Source organism: Calonectris borealis, chromosome 25 (assembly GCF_964195595.1).
Source record: "Calonectris borealis chromosome 25, bCalBor7.hap1.2, whole genome shotgun sequence".
Taxonomy (NCBI): Eukaryota; Metazoa; Chordata; class Aves; order Procellariiformes; family Procellariidae; genus Calonectris; species Calonectris borealis.
In genome coordinates this window covers 4,296,304-4,311,989 of record NC_134336.1, presented here as the reverse complement: position 1 = coordinate 4,311,989, position 15,686 = coordinate 4,296,304, and the positions used below count along the sequence as shown (strand labels likewise).

Here is a 15,686-nt window from a genome sequence, read left to right as displayed (position 1 = left end):
TCCCCGCAGCTTCGCGGAGGGAACGACGGCTTCTGGCTGAGGAAAACTGTGCGCAGTCGCCACCCGTAGGGCGGGGCCTGAAAGAGCGGCAGCGGCTGCTTCCCTTGCGCCTGCGCAGTGCCGGCGGCGGCGGGGCCCGGCCCGGCCCGGCCCGGCCCAGGCTCGTACAGGGCGGCGGGGCCTGCCCTGCCCGCTTCCCAGGCGGGCCCAGCCCCACCGTTGCCCCCACATTCCCTCACCGCACAGGCCCCACCGCCCCCTCAGGGTCCCCCCCGGACCCCCCAGCCAGCCCAGGCCCCCGCTGAGGGGCGAGGCTGGGCAGCCGCCCCCAGCTCAGCCCCTTCGTGCCCCTCTGCCCACTCGGCCGGAAAGGTCAGCGCTGCCCTGGGTGCCGGCAGCAGAGAGGCCGTGGCGCTGGGCCCTTCCTTATGCCCGGCCACGTCGGGGCTCCTCACGTGTGGTGCGGGGTCACCTTCCCTCCCCGGCTCCACGGGCAGGGTCAGCCCCGGCAGCGAGACCTCGCTGGCAATGGGGACCCTTTCCCTGGTGTGGGGTCTGGCGCTGGCCCCCATGGGCTGGGTGCTGCTGTTGGCGGCCACGGCCACCCCGCAGAGGCGGGAGCTGCCCGAGCGGCCTGGCTATCCCCGTGACTCCTTCTTCAGCGATGGCCTCTGGGAGAGCTGCGTGGAGGTGGTCGCCCAGCCGGGCCCAGCCTGTCGCACCCTCCCGGAGGACACGGCCCATTTCTGGCCTATGTGGGTGCTGAGAGCGACCACCGTGGGCTCGCTGCTGCTGGGGGCCCTGGCGTACGCCCTGGCCATGCTGGGGGCACGGTGGTGGGCCCCCCCGCCACGGCCCAACGTGGCGGCCACTGCCGGGCTCCTGCTGACGCTGGCGGGTGCCATGTACCTGGGTGCCGCTTCCTACATGGCTCATAGGGTGCTGCAGGACTTGGCCAGCCCGCAGGCCGCCCCGGCAGACCGCTTCCACCTGGGGACGTGTCTCTACCTGGGCTGGAGCGGCGGAGGGGCAGAGGTGCTGGCTGGCGTCTGCCTGGCCACCAGCTTCTGCAGGAAGAGGGGGTTCGTTGGGGGGCCAGCCGCTGCCCCTTACGAGGTGGATTATTGAGGCGCTGGGACAGACTGGTTCCTGCCACGAGCATCACGGGACGATGCCGCTCGCTGTGGGGTGACAGCGGCTCCTCAGCCTGCCACCACGGCCATCCTGCACCCCTGGACTCCCCTTGGACCGTCACTGGGTGGAAGAGGTGGGTCCATTCCCCACCTTTACCCCTTTTCACTCTTAATTTTTCACTTGAAAGCAAGCGTTCTTGCCTGTTACTTGATTGTGCTTTAATCCTTACGCAGGTTTTAGCCTCTACAGCTGCTACTAAATAAAGAGTGTCCCCACACCGAGCCGTAGCACATCTGTAAGGGGCCGGGTGGCACAGGGAGGGGCCATTTCCAGGCTAACCACATCTCCCCCCTCCTGCCCCGCGCTCTCCCCTTGCCCCTTGTGAGCTGCACAAAGTCCCCAGAGCACCCCAGCCCTCCCTGGGACACCTTCCCCACTTCATCACCCTCCCTGGCCTGGCAGTGCCATTGGAGCCTGTCCTTGTCCCCCCACCCCACGGGTGGGTGCCATCGCCCCCGAGCTGGGCTGGCGCAGCCCCCGGGGAGAGGACAGCAGGGCACAGAGGGATGCCACAACCCCTTGAGGATGGTGCCACATGGCACGGGTAGGAGCTGGCTGCCAAGAAAAACCAAGGCACAATCAGCCCTTGTCGACACGGTTTTATTTACAGCAGAAGAGACCCTGGCCCCCCTGTGTGTGGCGGGGGCACGGTCCTCCAGGAAAAGGCCCCTGTTGCCAACGTGCAGCCGAGGCAAAACGGCCTTGAAAAAAGCAAGACGTTGTCACTGCAACGTCCCGCCCCAGGGAGGGGGGATGTAGCAGAAGCCAATTCTCCTGCGGCAAGTCCACACTGGGGGCTGAGTCTTCCAAAATGTCATCAATCCCCCCGTGCGCCCACCCCAGCACAGGCAGAGCGCCCGCTTCGCTCCCGCAGCACCGTGATTTTTATCGGCAACGATTCGTGCCAGAGAGGTCCCGGTGCGATGTCAGGGTTCGGCTGCCTCTTCAGGGGGGCTGTGCTCGGCCCTGAGCCCACCGTCGGGGTCCTGGCCCTCCTGCCGTGCCCACCACTCCCGCAGCTCCTGGTACAGCTCCTGGTGCTCTTCCTTCCAGCGTGTGAACTTCTCCGAGGTGAGCGCAGCGTCGCTGAGCAGCTGCTCCAGAGCCTGCAGCTCCACCAGCTTCGCCTGCCCGAGAGAAAGGGCATGTTTTGGGGTGGCTGCCCATGGGTAGGGGGCTTTGGGGGGGGGGCAGGGGGCTTTGGGGGGGTCAGGGGGCTGTGGGCTCCCACCTTGAGCGTGCTCTGCAGGGCCCGCACCGCGTGCACCTTCTCGTTGATGCGGGGGTTCTTGTTGCGCCGGATGAAGGACTTGCGGCACTGCTCCTGCGTCAGGAACCGCTGCCGCCCGATGAAGGACACCCCCCCCTGCTTCAGGCACCGCATCAGGCACTCGAGATCCTCCCCGGCGGGGTCTGGGCGAGGAGAGGGGGGACCGTAGGATGGGCGCAGCCCCAAATCCCGGCAGGGCTGCCCCTGCACCCGACCCTGTCCCGAGACACTACATGGCTGACACTCAAATACGTCCCAACTCGAGTGATCCCCCCTGCGCACACATTCAAAAGGATGGCCCTAACGTGTGCACACGAGGTGACAGGGTGACAGATGTCACCCCCAGCACCTACCCATGGGCGAGCAGGGCCGGGGGCTGCCCTGGGGGCTGCTGGCTGCGCTGCTGGGCTCACCGCCGGCCGGGAAGAGCTGGGCTTTCTCCGGGGTGTTTTGCAGCCTCTTCTTTGGCTGGGGAAGAGACGGGGCAGGAGGTGAGACGAGGCTCTCCCATCCCCTCCCCAGGATCTCCCACGGGGCCACTCACCGAGTCGCAGCCGTGCCTGGGGGAGTCCTCATCGGGGTCCTCGGCTTCTGTCTCGCTGTAGCAGTCTGGAGGCCACGGGAGAGGATGGTGGGAGTGGGAAGCCCCACGCTGCCCCCCCCAGCCCTCCCCGGGGCTGAGCATCACCCCAGCCCTCCTCTCAGGGAGCATTTCTCACATTTCCCCCAAATCCCCGCGGGTCCTACACAGGGGCCATAGCGCGGGGCATGGCTGCCCCACCGGGACCCCCAGCCCGCAGCTCCCCGTGGGGTCCCCATTTCCCGCAGGGGAACCGACCCCGTCTCCCACCCCGGGAAGGGCCCGTTACCTTCCTCCCTGTCCGGGACCGACTGGTGGGCCAGCGCGTACTTCGTTTTGGCTGTTATCAGGTGACTGACCCACCTGGGGAAAGAAAGGACAGACAGACAGACGGAGGGTCCCGGCCAGCCCGGTGTGGTGGGGCTGGCACCGCCTGTCGCGTTACTCACATGCTCAAATCGGCCAGCGTTTCTGCGGCAAAGACGAAGGGCTTGTACCTCTGATGGGAGAGCTGGAACACGCTGGAGAAGGACAAGCCTTTGCTGCTGGGGCTACCAGCACCGCAGCCAGCCCTGAGCCCCTGCCCAGCCCCCGCTGCGCCGCAGCCCCTCCGCCCTGAGCCAGCCCAGGGGTTTGGGCTTTTCCCTGCCATCGGAGATGCTCCGGTCCTCAGCCCTGTCCCAGTTAACACCAGTAGCGCAACGCACATCTTGCTCAAAGCGTGGGCTCCCATATTGCAAAATGGGAGGTCCTGCCAGCACTGCAGGGACCCCACCAGCCCCGTGGGGATCCCACCAGCCCCGTGGGGACCCCACCAGCCCCATGGGGACCCCACCATCATCGCAGGGACATGCAGATGATGCCCAGCAGGGTTCATCAGCACGCGCCCTTGGGACAGCATCCTCCCCTCCACCACCAGCTGGGAGCTCCACGGTGAGACAGACCCCACTCACTATTTCTTTTTCTGCTCCCTTGTGCTCTCCAGGTCGTAGGTGGCCACATTGATGAGACCTGCAGCCTTCTCATCCTGCGAGGGAGACACAGCCACGTTCACTGCCCGCCTCGGCTGCCCCAGGTGGGGATCGAGGACACCCAGCATCCCCACGCACGTTGGGGTGGTGGTACCAGTAGAGCGTGTGGCCCTTCAGCACAAACCAGCACCGCTTCCACTTCTGGGCCATGAAGCCCACGTGGTCCTTCTTCTTCAGGAGCCAGCCATCGCAGTCCACCCGGCCCAGGTCCCGGCACGAGACCCGCCGGCGGCTCAGCCTGGTCGCCACTCCTGCTGGCCACAGCGTTGGGGTGGGGGGGGTCAAGAGCAGGGAAGGGGGAGCAGGGGTGAGAGCCCAGGAGAGCCCCCAGCCCCGTTTGCCCCAGCCCCAGCCGGGTCCCGCTCACCTTTTGGTCTGCGTCCCGTCTGGGGGCTGCCCTGGTGGGGAGACAGAGACGAGCAGTTAGGGATCGTGCAGGGGGGAGAGGGCACCGCAGCGTTAGCTGAGCCCCCCCCAAGCAGCACCCGCAGCCCCTTAAGGACCCCCAACTCGCACACCCCGCAGCAGGAAGCTCAGAGGGGAACCCACCCCAGGGATGGGTGTTTTGCCTCCCAGCTCAGGCAGGACATGAAGTCCCGCATGCCCCCCACTGATGTCCCTCTCAGGGACCCCCCCGAAGCTCAGCACTCCTCTCCCACCAGCTCTCACCTCCCCGGGGAGCCGGCCGGGCTCTGCACCCCCAGCCCCCGCGGCGGGGGCTGCCGTGGGGCTGAGCTCCGCGGCGCAGGGTCCAGCAGCAGCAAGGGCACCCGGGGAGCACGGGGTGCCCGGTGGGGTGCTCAGCTGGGTGGCTGGCGGGGTGCCACCCTCCCACGCTGTCTCCTCCTCCTCCGCAGCACCTGCAAACAGCGAGGGGGGCTGCAGCCTCCCATCCCGGGGGAGAAACCGCTCCGTCCCCACATGCCCCCTCCGCTCCCCTCCTACCGTGGCCAGGCAGCTCCCCCACGGCCACCCCGGGCGGCCTCAAGTCCTGCTCGTCCTCTTCGTCGGTGACGGGGTCCAGTGCCGAGTCTGGCCCTGAGTCCAAGTCAGCAGCAGCGCTGGGGGAACAAGGGATTCCTGAGCCGCAAACCCCCTCGACCTCCACGGGGGTCCCAGCTATTGGGCCCCGCACTCGCTTGGGGCACCCGCGGTTCTCCCTGCCCGAGGAGGAGTGGGGCTGGAGGCAACGTGGTGGCGGTGGCTCGGCACCGGCTCCACCGGCCTCCGCGCTCCCCGGCAAGGGTCCGAGCCCAGCCCGGCGGCTCCTGCCCGGCTCGCCTGCGCTGCCGCCGGCTCTGTGCACGCGTTTCCATTCCGGGAGAGGAGAAGGGTCATGTCTAAATATAGTTTCAACCCCATTAAAACGTTACCAAGTGAATGAATGACAAACACAACCACTTTTTTTTTGGTTCCTTAAGACTACTAGCAGCTTCCCGGGCTGCTTGCAGGCAGCTGCCACGCTGCTGGCACCTCTCCCCGCAGAAAGAGTTGGGAAGGGGTCTTGGGTGCACCCAAACACCTCCGTGCTGGCTGGGCGGGGGGTGTCAGGGGACGGGGCTTACCTGGAGGTCAGGGACATGGGGCTGCCTGGGCACTCGCCGCTCCTGGTGCTGGTGGGATCCACAGCATCCGAAAACGCTCCCGGGAGCTGCAGATGGAGCATCAGGGCCAGCCCGCATCCCACCATGGTCCCCCAGAGCTTTAGAGACCACCAGCGTGATGGGAGATGCCCTGCTCTGAGCATCCCTGCCTGGTTCCCAGCACAGCCCGGTGCAGCACTGGGGCTGTACTGGGAGTACTGGGATGACTCACCTGCTGCCTGGGAGAGGGGGGTGAGCCAGGCAGGTCGAGAGGGATCTTCTTCAGCACCAGCGTCACCCCGCTCGCCTTCTCCAGCAGCTTCTTTGCCAGGTTGACGCGTGTCCAACCCACCTGCACGCACACCCTGGTGAGCCCTGGCCCCCCTCACGCTGCCCCCCGGCCCCCCGCACCCTCCCAGCCCCACGGCTCCCGCATCCTGAAAACCCTCCCCGGCTGCAGCTCCAGTGTCCCCCACATCCTCCCCGGCCACAGCTCCCACATCCCACAGATCTCCCCGGCCATGGCTCCTGTGTCCTGCACATTTCCCCAGCCACAGCTCCCACGTCCCCCAAATCCTCCTCTGCAGCAGCTCCCGCATCCCCCAACCCCCCCAGCAGTGGCTCCTGTGTCCCCCAGACCTTTCCCAGCCACGGCTCCTGCATTCTGCAGATCACAGCTCCCATATCCCCCCCAAATCTCCCAGCTCCAGGTCCTGTGTCCCCCCAGATCCTCCCACCTGCAGCCCCCGTGTTCCCCCAAGCCCTCCCAGCCCTGCAGCTCCCTGTCCACGACTTCACGGCCAAAACCAGCACCACCCTCGAGCCCCCCCGTCCTCCCCGACTCACCACGACCTGCTCATTGACCTGCACGATCTCGTCTCCGGGCAGGATGCGGCCCCCGTGGGCAGCCAGGGCCTGGGACAGAGGCAGGGTGGGAGCAGGGTGCCCGGCCCCAGGTGCTCACCCCCCGCCCCAAGCTAATCCGCACTCAGGAGCTCTCCCGGCTGGGGAGAACTGGGGGGGGGTTAACCATTAACCAACAGCCTGACCTTGCACAGCACCAGCCGGAGCGGCTGGTGGGATCGGGGTGCAGAGGGGGGCTCCCACCATGGCCCAGGCTGTGCTCATTCATGAGACGAGTTGCATGGTCTCAGCTGCAGGCAGCCACCCCAAGCTCTGGGTCAGGGCGGGGGGGCAGATTAGGGCCCTAAGAGGCTCGCAGGAGCAGCTGGGATGGGTGGTATTCCCCACGGCAGGCGCTAAAAGGGGGTGACTGAGGGACAGGGTGGCACGGGGTGGGGGTGACAGACTGGGAGGGGCAGCCCCTCACTCACCTCCGAGGTGGTCGCAGACACAAAGTGCAGGCAGGAGCTGGTGGAGGTGATCTCGAGGCCCTGGGGGTGGGACGGGAGGGAGGCGTGAGCGGGGTGCAGGGGGTGCCGGGGGGTCCTGGGGCAGTGGGGGACCCTGGGGACTCACCAACGGGGCGGTGAGGAGTGTTGGGGGCCTCCCCAGGGGGTCAGAGGGCAGCATCAGGGTGTCAGGGGACGTCGGGGGGCTCCCCCACAGGCTGGGGGGCAGCGTTGGGGTGTCAGGGGATGTTGGGGGGCTCCCCCACAGGCCAGGAGGCAGCGTCGGGGTGTCGGGGGACATCGGGGGGCTGCCCTGCGGGCTGGGGGGCAGCGCCAGCCCCACGCGCTGCAGCACAGCCCTGCAGTCCAGCAGCGCCGGGGGGCTGCAGCCCACGATGCTCTCGCAGATGCCCACGATGTGCTGGCACTGCGGGTGACAGCGGGGGGGCTGAGGGGGGGGCCTGGCAGCACTGGGCCCCCCACGCCTGCCACCCCCTCCTCACCCAGCACTTACAATCCGCAGGATCCGGCCGTCCCTCTCAGCCACGGGACAGTCCTGGGGGGAACAAGACGTGGAGCTGAGCGGGACGGGATGGCTCAGCCCCCTCTCCATCCCAGCTGGGGGGACGCCGTGGGGAGCCCCCCCTGTATCACATCCCCCCACACCCCAGTTCTCCCCCCCTCCAACAGGCAGAGCTTTGGGGGACAGGAGAGCAGATGGCTTCCTCCCGACACCGTGCCCATCACCGTGGCCTCGGGGCAGCGCGGCCACCCTGGGCACCCACCGCCTGCAGCGTCTCTGCCAGCTGGGCGCAGAGCAGGACGACGTCCCGGCTGGCCGAAAAGTCATTCAGGGTGGAGAAGAGGTACCTGGGGGGGGGCAGAGAGCTCAGCCCCAGGCGCGGGGGACACCCAGCACCCACGGGTGCCCTCGCCCACCCCTGACCTGTTGAGCCAGGAGAAGAGCCCCTTGGCAGCCCTGACCAGGTCAACGACGTGGGCCAGGAGGGTGAGGGAGGGTGGCCGGGGGGCAGCCCCCGCCGGTAGCCCACCCAGCACCAGGCTCTGGGTGCCCTGCGCCAGCTCCCGCAGCCTCTCCGTCAGCGTCCGCAGGCTGGTGCTCGCCAGCCCCGCGTCCTGGGGGGGGACATGGACGCCAGGGGACGGGAGGGCAGCAGGGGTCTCTGGGGTGCCTCCACGTCCCCATCTTCACCCAACCCAGCGTGCCCCTGAATCCCATATCCACCCTGCCCAGGGTGCCCCCACATCCCCCCTCCACCCCACCCAGGGTGCTCTTGCATCCCCCCTCCACCCCGCCCAGGGTGCTCCTGCGTCCCCCTTCCACCCCGCCCAGGGTGCTCCTGTGTCCCCCCTCCACCCAGCCTGGGGTGCCCCCACATCCCCCCTCCACCCCGCCCAGGGTGCCCCCACATCCTCCCTCTCCACCCCAGGGTGCCCCCATGTCCCCCCCTCCACCCAGCCTGGGGTTCCCCCATATCCGCCACCTCCCCGCAAAGCAGGGTACCCCTGTGTCCCCCCCCTCCACCCAGCCTGAGGTGCCCTCATGTCCCCCCCTCCACCCAGCCTGGGGTGCCCCCATATCCCCCCCTCCACCCAGCCTGGGGTGCCCCCATATCCCCCACCTCCCCGCAAAGCAGGGTACCCCTGTGTCCCCCCCCTCCACCCAGCCTGGGGTGCCCCCCGCCCCCTCCACCCAAGGCTTTCCCCATTTTCCCCATCCACCCACCCCAAGGTGCCCCCACATCCCCCCTTCCGCCACGGCAGTCCCGCAGCACCCGCGGGTGCTGGCACTCACCAGGGCCCGGAGCTGCTCCACGGCCTCCAGCAGCAGCTCCTGGTGCCCCAGGCGCCGCACGCCCAGCGCCTCCAGGGCCCCCGCCGACAGCCCCAGCAGGTCGGGCCCCGCCAGCCCCCAGGCCTCGAAGGGGTACCCCTGCACCGCCGCGTCCAGCCCTGCCCACAGCCCTGCCCTAGTACCAGCCGGACACCGGGGGGGCCCAGCACCCCCCCACCGGTGTCCCCGCTGGCCCCTGGCCGGGTGACCCCAGGGGGGTGACGCCTGGCTGCCAGGAGGGCCCTCTCTGTGCAACGAGTTTGTGCGGTCTCAGCCCAGACGGCAGGGATGGCCGGACCCCCACCCCACCACCGGTTGGATCCAGGGACCGACCCCCCCCTCCCCAGGGACAAAGGCCGGGGGACACAAAAGGGCTCCCACCCCCCCCAGCCACACCCAGGCCACCCGCATGTCCCCAAACAGGGGGACAAGCCACCCCAGACCCCCACCCCAGGGCCGACAGTGGGGTCCCCACTGGGTGGGGGGCAGCCAGGCCATGGGGTGGGCCTCACCTCGGAGCCAGGCGGCCGCCCGCGCGGGGCCCCAGGCGCCCACGGGCTCCATGGCGGCCAGGCCGGAACCGGTGGCGGGAGCGGCCGCTCACCTGCGCCAGGGACGGGCAGCCCCATTGGCGCACCCGCGTGCCGCTCACCGCGGCCTCCCGCCGCACCCGCGGCCGCCCGCCCAGCACGACCCCGCGGGGCGAGGCCCCACGTCGCGCCCCGGTGAGTCACGGGCCGGACGGTGACACACGGCTGCCGAAACCACCCCGGGGAAACAGCACCCACCCAGGGAGCTCCCCCCCCCCCAGCCTCAGTTTCCCCTCAGCTGTGAGATGGGGTGTGTCCCCCCCCCCCAACCACTGCAGGCAGCGAGGGCTGAGTCCCAGCAGAACTCATGACACTAGTGGGTGTCCCCCAGGAGCCAGATGGACACGAGCTTTGGCCCCACAGACCCCCAGGAGAGCCTGGGGGGAGCCCCTTCCCCACCTCCCAGGGATTTCGGGGGGGTCACCCCCCTGCAAGGCACAATTCCCACCCCTTCCTTTGCAGGTGGGGAAACTGAGGCAGGGGGCAGCCCCTTTGCAGGCCTGTCTGTGGGCCGCTCCCTAGCCGAGCCCAGCTCTCCTGCCCCCCCCCCCAAATCTGCCCTGGGCTGACGCTGGCCCCCCCCGCCAGCGCCTTGGCGCCCGTCTCCCCCCGCCCCGGCGTGTGCGCTTGGGGGAGCAGCGGGCGCTGATCGCGGCTGACAGCTGCTCGGCGCTCGCCGGGTGCGTGCCGCCCTTTCCGAGGGGGCCGGCAGGCGGGCGACAAGACGCAGACACCCTGACGGTGGTCAGGGCGGGGGTCCCAGGGTTGGGGGGGGAGGGGGGTCCCAGCCCCGCTGCTGCTGACCCGCGAGGCCTGATCCTGCTGCTCCCCGCTGCGCCATGATCATCCGCCCCAGACGCTTAACCCCGGGGTACTTCCGTCTGCTCCAGGTAAGGGGTGAGAAGGGGGGGCGGGGGGGGGCTCACGGGGACCCCCGGAACCCTGCCCGTGCTGCCCACCAGGCCTGCCAGCTGCGGGAGCCATGCCTGGCTGTATCCTGGCTCCAGGTTAGCAGCGAGGGTGCTGCTGGCGGAGCCCCGCAAGCACCTCATAGAGCACCCTAAAAGCACCCCTGGACACCCCGGGGGGGGGCCACAAAGCTGCCCCCATCACCTTTACATCCCAGCTGGGTGCGATGGGGACATTCAGGGCATGACCTCAGGTCCCCTGTCCCTGTCCTCGGGGGCTGGGGGTCTCGCAGCGCTCCCCTCTCCTCTCCTCTCCTCTCTCCCCCTGCAGATGCAGCTGGCGGCGGGGCGGGGGGCCGAGCCGGGGGGGCGGCTGCTGACCCCCCTGGCCCTGCTGCTGGCGGCTGCCGGGCTCTGCCTCTCCTTCTACAGCGCCCGGAGGATGGCCGGCCCCACCAAGGCCCCCCCGGAGCCGTGAGTCCCCAGGCCAGTCCCCAGGGGGGTGCCGGGGTCCCCATCCGCCCGCTGGCCCCCCCGTGAGCGGAGCTGCCGGATACGGATCCTTTCCAGCTGATCTGCGCCACGTCCACCCCTTCCCTCCACGCCCGGGCGGTGCGATGCCCCAGGGCCGGGGGACACGCGCCTCTGTCCCCCTCTCTGTCCCCGCTTTTGGGAGCCGGTTCAGCGACCGGGATGGAGAACGGAGAAGCCACCTCCCGGCTCCAGAGCTGCCGGGTGAGCCCCTGACCGAGCCGCTGCGAGACACCAGGATCCAGCCACAAGAAGACCAGAGGCCGAACAGACAGACAGACGGATGGTGGAGCCGGGTGCCACGTCCATCTCCATCTGCCCCCCCCCAAGCAGAGAGGCCCGAGGGGCCCCTTGCACCCCGCTGGCAGCCACGCAGGCCCCCCCGTCCCCGCGGGGACCGTGGCCGCAGCCAGCCCGGCCCCGTGGAAAGGAGGTCAGCACCGAGTGCCGTTAGGTAACGCGGCGGGGAGGGCTGGGACCAGACCGGCCCCCGCAACAGCGGGTGGAGGGGGCAGATGGGGCCGCGGGGTCAGCGACGCGTCCCCCGGGCAGGCGCATCCCGCTGGGATGGGGTCTGCAACCTCCCCGGTCCCCTCGCACCCACCAAACCTGCGCAGAGCTGCAGCGCGGAGCTGCCCCTAGTGAGACGCTAACAGCTAGATTTAGTCACCTCCACCTCCCCGGGGCCAGCGGGGGACAAATCCGGGCAGGGTGCATGGAAATAAACCCCTTCCTGCCGAGCACAGCTGCGTTGCTGCGCTGCCTTTCTGCTGCTCCGGTCCAGCGCCCGTCCCCGGCTCGGCAGGAGGGACAAACCTCGAGTCTGAGGGTTTTGCTGCCAGGGCTGCATCGGGAAGACCCACTCTGCAGGAATTCGCAGCAGCGGGCGGTGGCATTGTCACACAGTGCCCCCGAGAGCCAGGCAGGCGGCGGCAGGATCGCTGGCGGGATCACGGGAGCAGCAGGCTGGTGGACATGAAAGGGGGAGGCTGGATCACGCCGCACACGTAGCCCCAGCCCTCGAGGAAGATGAAATCACTTGCAGGTGTTGGGTTTTAGGGGACAGGAGCCTAAAACCGTCCCTGCCAGGGGGACATCACCCCTCCCCTCTCAAGGTCCAAACAGGCAGGGCCAGCACCACAACGAGCTGCTCACTACAGACCCCAGTGCTTGATGAAGAGCTCACTCAAGCACATATTCCCCCCAAAAAGCAGCCCCGTATCTGCTACCAGTAGGCTGGGAACCCCCTGCCAGGAGGGCAAAGCAGAGGAAGCTTTACCACTCTGCCCGGGCAGGAGCACCGGGACGAGACTGTTCCTGCGGGCTGGCACAGACGCTGGCAGTATTTCCCTTTGCGTGATCGGAAAGAGCACAACACCGAGAGGTTGCCCTCCAGCCCGAGGAGCGGCTGCCACCCTCCAGCCAGGGCCTGGGTCACACGCACAGAGAGCTCCCGGCCTGTTCGTTGACATATTTTAATGGGGGGGGTCAACCTCTGACCCAAGGAGAGAGGCGTAAAACCGCTCTAAAAGCAAAGAGACGAGTGTACAGTCATGCCAGCGCTTAGGGATCAAGCAGCTTGCCCCTTTCCCAAAAAGGGGGACACACAGTGAGGGCACCCGGGGTCTCGCTGGCTTCTTCTCCTTGTTAGTGCTCCGGCGAGGAGGGCTGCCGGGAGGAGCGGTGCGTTGGTTTGCTGGCGGGCTGCATTGGGGTGTTTTTCTCACAAAGCTGAGGACAAAGATGCCCTTACGGAGCCGCCCGGCCCCTCAGTCCGCGCTCAGCTGGACGCCTCCATCTCGATGACTTCCTCGAGCGGCTGGGTCTGCACTTCCACCTTCTTTGGGGGGATGTAGGAGCCCATCCCTGCGGCACGCTCTGCCTCCTCCTGCGTGTACGGTGCCTCCCGCAGCTGCTTCAGCCTGCGGGGAAGGCAGAGAGGAGGGCTGAAGCCTGCCACCCCAGCTCCCCAAAACAAGACTGGCCCTGAGCTGACCCTGCCACCCGCCTCACCCCAAAAAAGTTGGGCCCTGAGCTCCAGGGCAGGCTCAGGGCCCCGCTCAGGCCCCCCTTACCTCTTCTTGTGCACCTTGGACCTGAAGTGCTCCTTCATGCTGGTCAGGTCCACAAAGTAGCGCCTGGGGGGATAAGAGGCCGGGGGTCAGGGGTCCCTGAGATGGGAGCAGGGCCAGGGTCCCCCCACACCCCTGGGGCCAGCCCCCCACGAGCCAGGGTCCCCCTTGAGACCAGAACAAGCTCCCGCCAAGGGCCAGGGTCCCTCTGAGACCAGGACAAGATCCCCCCCAAGGGGTTAGAGCCCCCCTTGCAGGGACCAGCCCCCCCCAGGAGCCAGGAACCCCCCCCAGGACCAGGACAACCCCCTCCCAGGGGCCAGGGACCAGCCGGGATCAGGACAACCCCCTCCCAGGGACCCCCCGGGACCAGGGAACCCACTTCCAGAGGCCAGGGACCCCCCCCGGCACCAGGACAACCCCCTCCCAGGGACCAGGGACTCCCCAGGACCAGGGCAAGCCCCCCCAAGGCTTAGAGCCCTCCCTCCCCAGCTCCCCCGCGACGAGGGCCCCCCGGGACCCCCCACCCGTGGTGCGGGGACCCCCACCCCGGGCCTGTCAGGCGCCCCCCCCCCGGCCCACGCACGCGCAGTGCAGGCAGTAGAACTGGGCGCAGCCCGGCAGGTCGGGGTCGAGCTCCTGCCGCAGCAGCCGAGCGGCGTTCTCAGGCTGCAGGTCCCCGTGGATCTCGTCCAGGTCGCGGCGGCGCCTCTTCGTCTTCCACTGCCGGGCCAGCGAGTGCGCCCGGTGGGCGCCGGTGCGACGGCCATTGCGCGGCGACATGGCTGACGCACGCCGGCACCGCGCTCCGCAGTGCGCAGGCGCAGACGGTTGCAGACCCCGCCCCGCGCCGGTAACACCCCGCCCACGAGACGGCAGACTCCGCCCATGAGGCGAAGTACCCTACGCTGACTGCGGGCCACGCCCACGAGGCGGGAGTCCACGCCCATTGAACAACAGGCCACGCCCATCTAGCGGCAGGCCACGCCCCCCAGCTCAGCCCCCATAGCCCTTGCCCTACGGCGGTGCCCAGCGCCGCGCCTCCCCGGGCCGGTGAATGCCCTCGGGGGACAGCCACGTCCCCAAGGGACCCCAGCACCCGGTGGCAGCCGTCCCCAGGCTGTCCCCGCAGTGGGGCACAGGGCCTGGCCTCGGGGCAGGTGGTGACCGGGGCCCGTGCTGCTCCGGTCACTGCTGTGATGAGCTGGGGAGGGCTCAGCGTACCGTGCCCCGGCACCGATCACGTTTCCTTCCTCCTGGGTGATCAATTATAGATGGAGACCCACGGCAGGGGGAGCACCGAGCCCCAGCGCCTGCTCCGCACTGCGGGCTTGGGGTGGCCCCAGCCCTGGGGGTCCCCTGTGAGTGAGGGGCACTGGGGGGCTGGGACAGGGGGGGAGATTTGGGGATGGTCGGAGCAGTCGCCCTCACGCTGCCCCCGCTCAGGCCGGGCTCAGGTTCCCCTTTGTGCATTGGAAGTGGCCCCTGAAACTTTAATGAAGCCATCGGATCGCCGGGGCGGTGCGGGGGGGGCCTGGCCCCGCACCCCTCCCGCTCCCTGTGGCTCCCGCCGGCTCCCGGCCCCGCTGAGCCCCTCACCATGACCCAGGGCTTCTGGCGGCTCTACAAGGCCAAAGTGCTGCAGACCCTGGGGGGGGCACAGGCGGATGGGGCACTGCAGGAGGAGGTAGTATGGGGGGTGCCGGTACGCCTGTGTCCCCCAAAGTGGGGTGGCCAACCTCCCTGCCTGCCCCCTGCCTGCACCCCTGCCCTCACCTGGGGGCTTCGTTGCAGGGAGACCCCCCCGACCTGATGGAGACGGCCGAGCCCCCCCCACTGATGGAGGAGGGACCCAGCCCCGTGTCCCAGCTGGCGAGGAAGGTGAGGAGGGGTCTGGGGGAAGTGGGGGGCCGGGGGAGGCCACTGGGACCTGGAGGTCCCCGGTGAGCCCGGTGCTGCCTCCCCTGCAGGTGCAGGGGGTGGGTGCCCGGGGCTGGCGGACGCTGTCGTCCCTCTTCACCCGCGAGGACGAGCACCAGCTGCTCAGCCCGGAGCCCTGCGCAGACCAGTAAGTTGCTGCTCACTGGGGGGGACCCCAGAGCCTGGATCTGGCCCTTGGGAGCTGCTGAACCCCCGCATCCCCCCAACCCATCACCTGCATCCCCCTCCCCTGCCTATACCCATGGGACTGGGCTGGGGAGCGGCAGGAAGAGAGCTGGCACGGAAGGGAGACATGGGGGGGTTTGGGGGTCCCAGTCCTGGCCACTGCGGACTCAGTGAGAAGGGTCCCCACACCGATGTCCCTGTCCCCACTCTCTCCCCAGCCCGCTGGCCGCCTCACCGCCGGAGCCACCCCCCTCCGAGAAGGCGCCCGGCTTTTGGGATCTCTTTGCTACCAAGTGGCAGCAGGCGTCGGGGCTGGACAAGGAGGTGCCCCCCCCGGAGCCGGGCGAGAGCCCTGGGGAGCCACCGGGCGACGATGGCAGTGACCTGCGGGAGCCGGAGGAAGGGGCCTTCCGCTGGGGCTTCCTGACCGGCAAACTGGCCCAAATCCGGAATAAAAATGCCCCCAAGGGCAACTAGAGGAGGAAGTGCCGGCCGGACTCCCCAGCAGCGCAGGCGGCCCCCCCACCGCTGGCAGGCAGCCCCCTGCCCGCGCCGGGTGGCTCTGCGGTGGGGTTCGGTGATGTGTCTGCACTAAAGACCCCGAGGTGCCCCTT

General features: G+C 69.0%; 3 protein-coding genes across 3 annotated transcripts; 1 reads left to right on the top strand and 2 right to left on the bottom strand.

Annotated features, from left to right (window-relative positions):
- Nucleotides 1-1,778: 1,778 nt before the first annotated feature.
- CNKSR1 (connector enhancer of kinase suppressor of Ras 1) lies at nt 1,779-9,429 on the bottom strand. Its single transcript, XM_075173906.1, has 21 exons — nt 9,378-9,429; nt 8,827-8,984; nt 7,957-8,147; nt 7,796-7,880; nt 7,525-7,566; nt 7,138-7,437; nt 6,993-7,052; nt 6,505-6,573; nt 5,891-6,010; nt 5,641-5,726; nt 5,021-5,136; nt 4,745-4,935; nt 4,443-4,473; nt 4,154-4,326; nt 3,998-4,071; nt 3,494-3,565; nt 3,334-3,407; nt 3,009-3,073; nt 2,818-2,932; nt 2,426-2,607; nt 1,779-2,321 (listed from the first exon to the last, which is right to left on the bottom strand). Exons 1-21 carry the CDS (start codon nt 9,427-9,429, stop codon nt 2,121-2,123), a joined length of 2,457 nt encoding a protein of 818 aa, XP_075030007.1. The 3' UTR covers nt 1,779-2,120.
- A 2,921-nt stretch (nt 9,430-12,350) lies between these two features.
- Nucleotides 12,351-13,806, bottom strand: ZNF593 (zinc finger protein 593). The gene is made up of 3 exons (XM_075173481.1): nt 13,553-13,806; nt 12,970-13,032; nt 12,351-12,816 (listed from the first exon to the last, which is right to left on the bottom strand). The coding sequence occupies exons 1-3, from the start codon at nt 13,747-13,749 to the stop codon at nt 12,675-12,677; spliced, it is 402 nt and encodes a 133-aa protein (XP_075029582.1). The 5' UTR covers nt 13,750-13,806; the 3' UTR covers nt 12,351-12,674.
- Nucleotides 13,807-13,983: 177 nt separating this feature from the next.
- On the top strand, nt 13,984-15,681 carry C25H1orf232 (chromosome 25 C1orf232 homolog). The gene is made up of 4 exons (XM_075173301.1): nt 13,984-14,327; nt 14,761-14,847; nt 14,937-15,034; nt 15,291-15,681. Exons 1-4 carry the CDS (start codon nt 14,241-14,243, stop codon nt 15,547-15,549), a joined length of 531 nt encoding a protein of 176 aa, XP_075029402.1. The 5' UTR covers nt 13,984-14,240; the 3' UTR covers nt 15,550-15,681.
- Nucleotides 15,682-15,686: the final 5 nt, after the last annotated feature.

Coding starts and splice junctions, on each gene's coding strand:
- CNKSR1 (XM_075173906.1), bottom strand. CDS start 9,429: ATGGAGCCCGTGGGCGCCTGGGGCCCCGCGCGGGCGGCCGCCTGGCTC. Junction 4,474..4,744: donor CCGGCCGGCTCCCCGGGGAG/GTGAGAGCTGGT, acceptor TCTCCCCACCAG/GGCAGCCCCCAGACGGGACG. Junction 2,608..2,817: donor CCGGCCCTGCTCGCCCATGG/GTAGGTGCTGGG, acceptor CTCCTCGCCCAG/ACCCCGCCGGGGAGGATCTC.
- ZNF593 (XM_075173481.1), bottom strand. CDS start 13,749: ATGTCGCCGCGCAATGGCCGTCGCACCGGCGCCCACCGGGCGCACTCG. Junction 13,033..13,552: donor TTCTACTGCCTGCACTGCGC/GTGCGTGGGCCG, acceptor TTATCCCCCCAG/GCGCTACTTTGTGGACCTGA. Junction 12,817..12,969: donor TCCAAGGTGCACAAGAAGAG/GTAAGGGGGGCC, acceptor CCTTCCCCGCAG/GCTGAAGCAGCTGCGGGAGG.
- C25H1orf232 (XM_075173301.1), top strand. CDS start 14,241: ATGGAGACCCACGGCAGGGGGAGCACCGAGCCCCAGCGCCTGCTCCGC. Junction 14,328..14,760: donor CCCAGCCCTGGGGGTCCCCT/GTGAGTGAGGGG, acceptor GCTTCGTTGCAG/GGAGACCCCCCCGACCTGAT. Junction 15,035..15,290: donor CCGGAGCCCTGCGCAGACCA/GTAAGTTGCTGC, acceptor CTCTCTCCCCAG/CCCGCTGGCCGCCTCACCGC.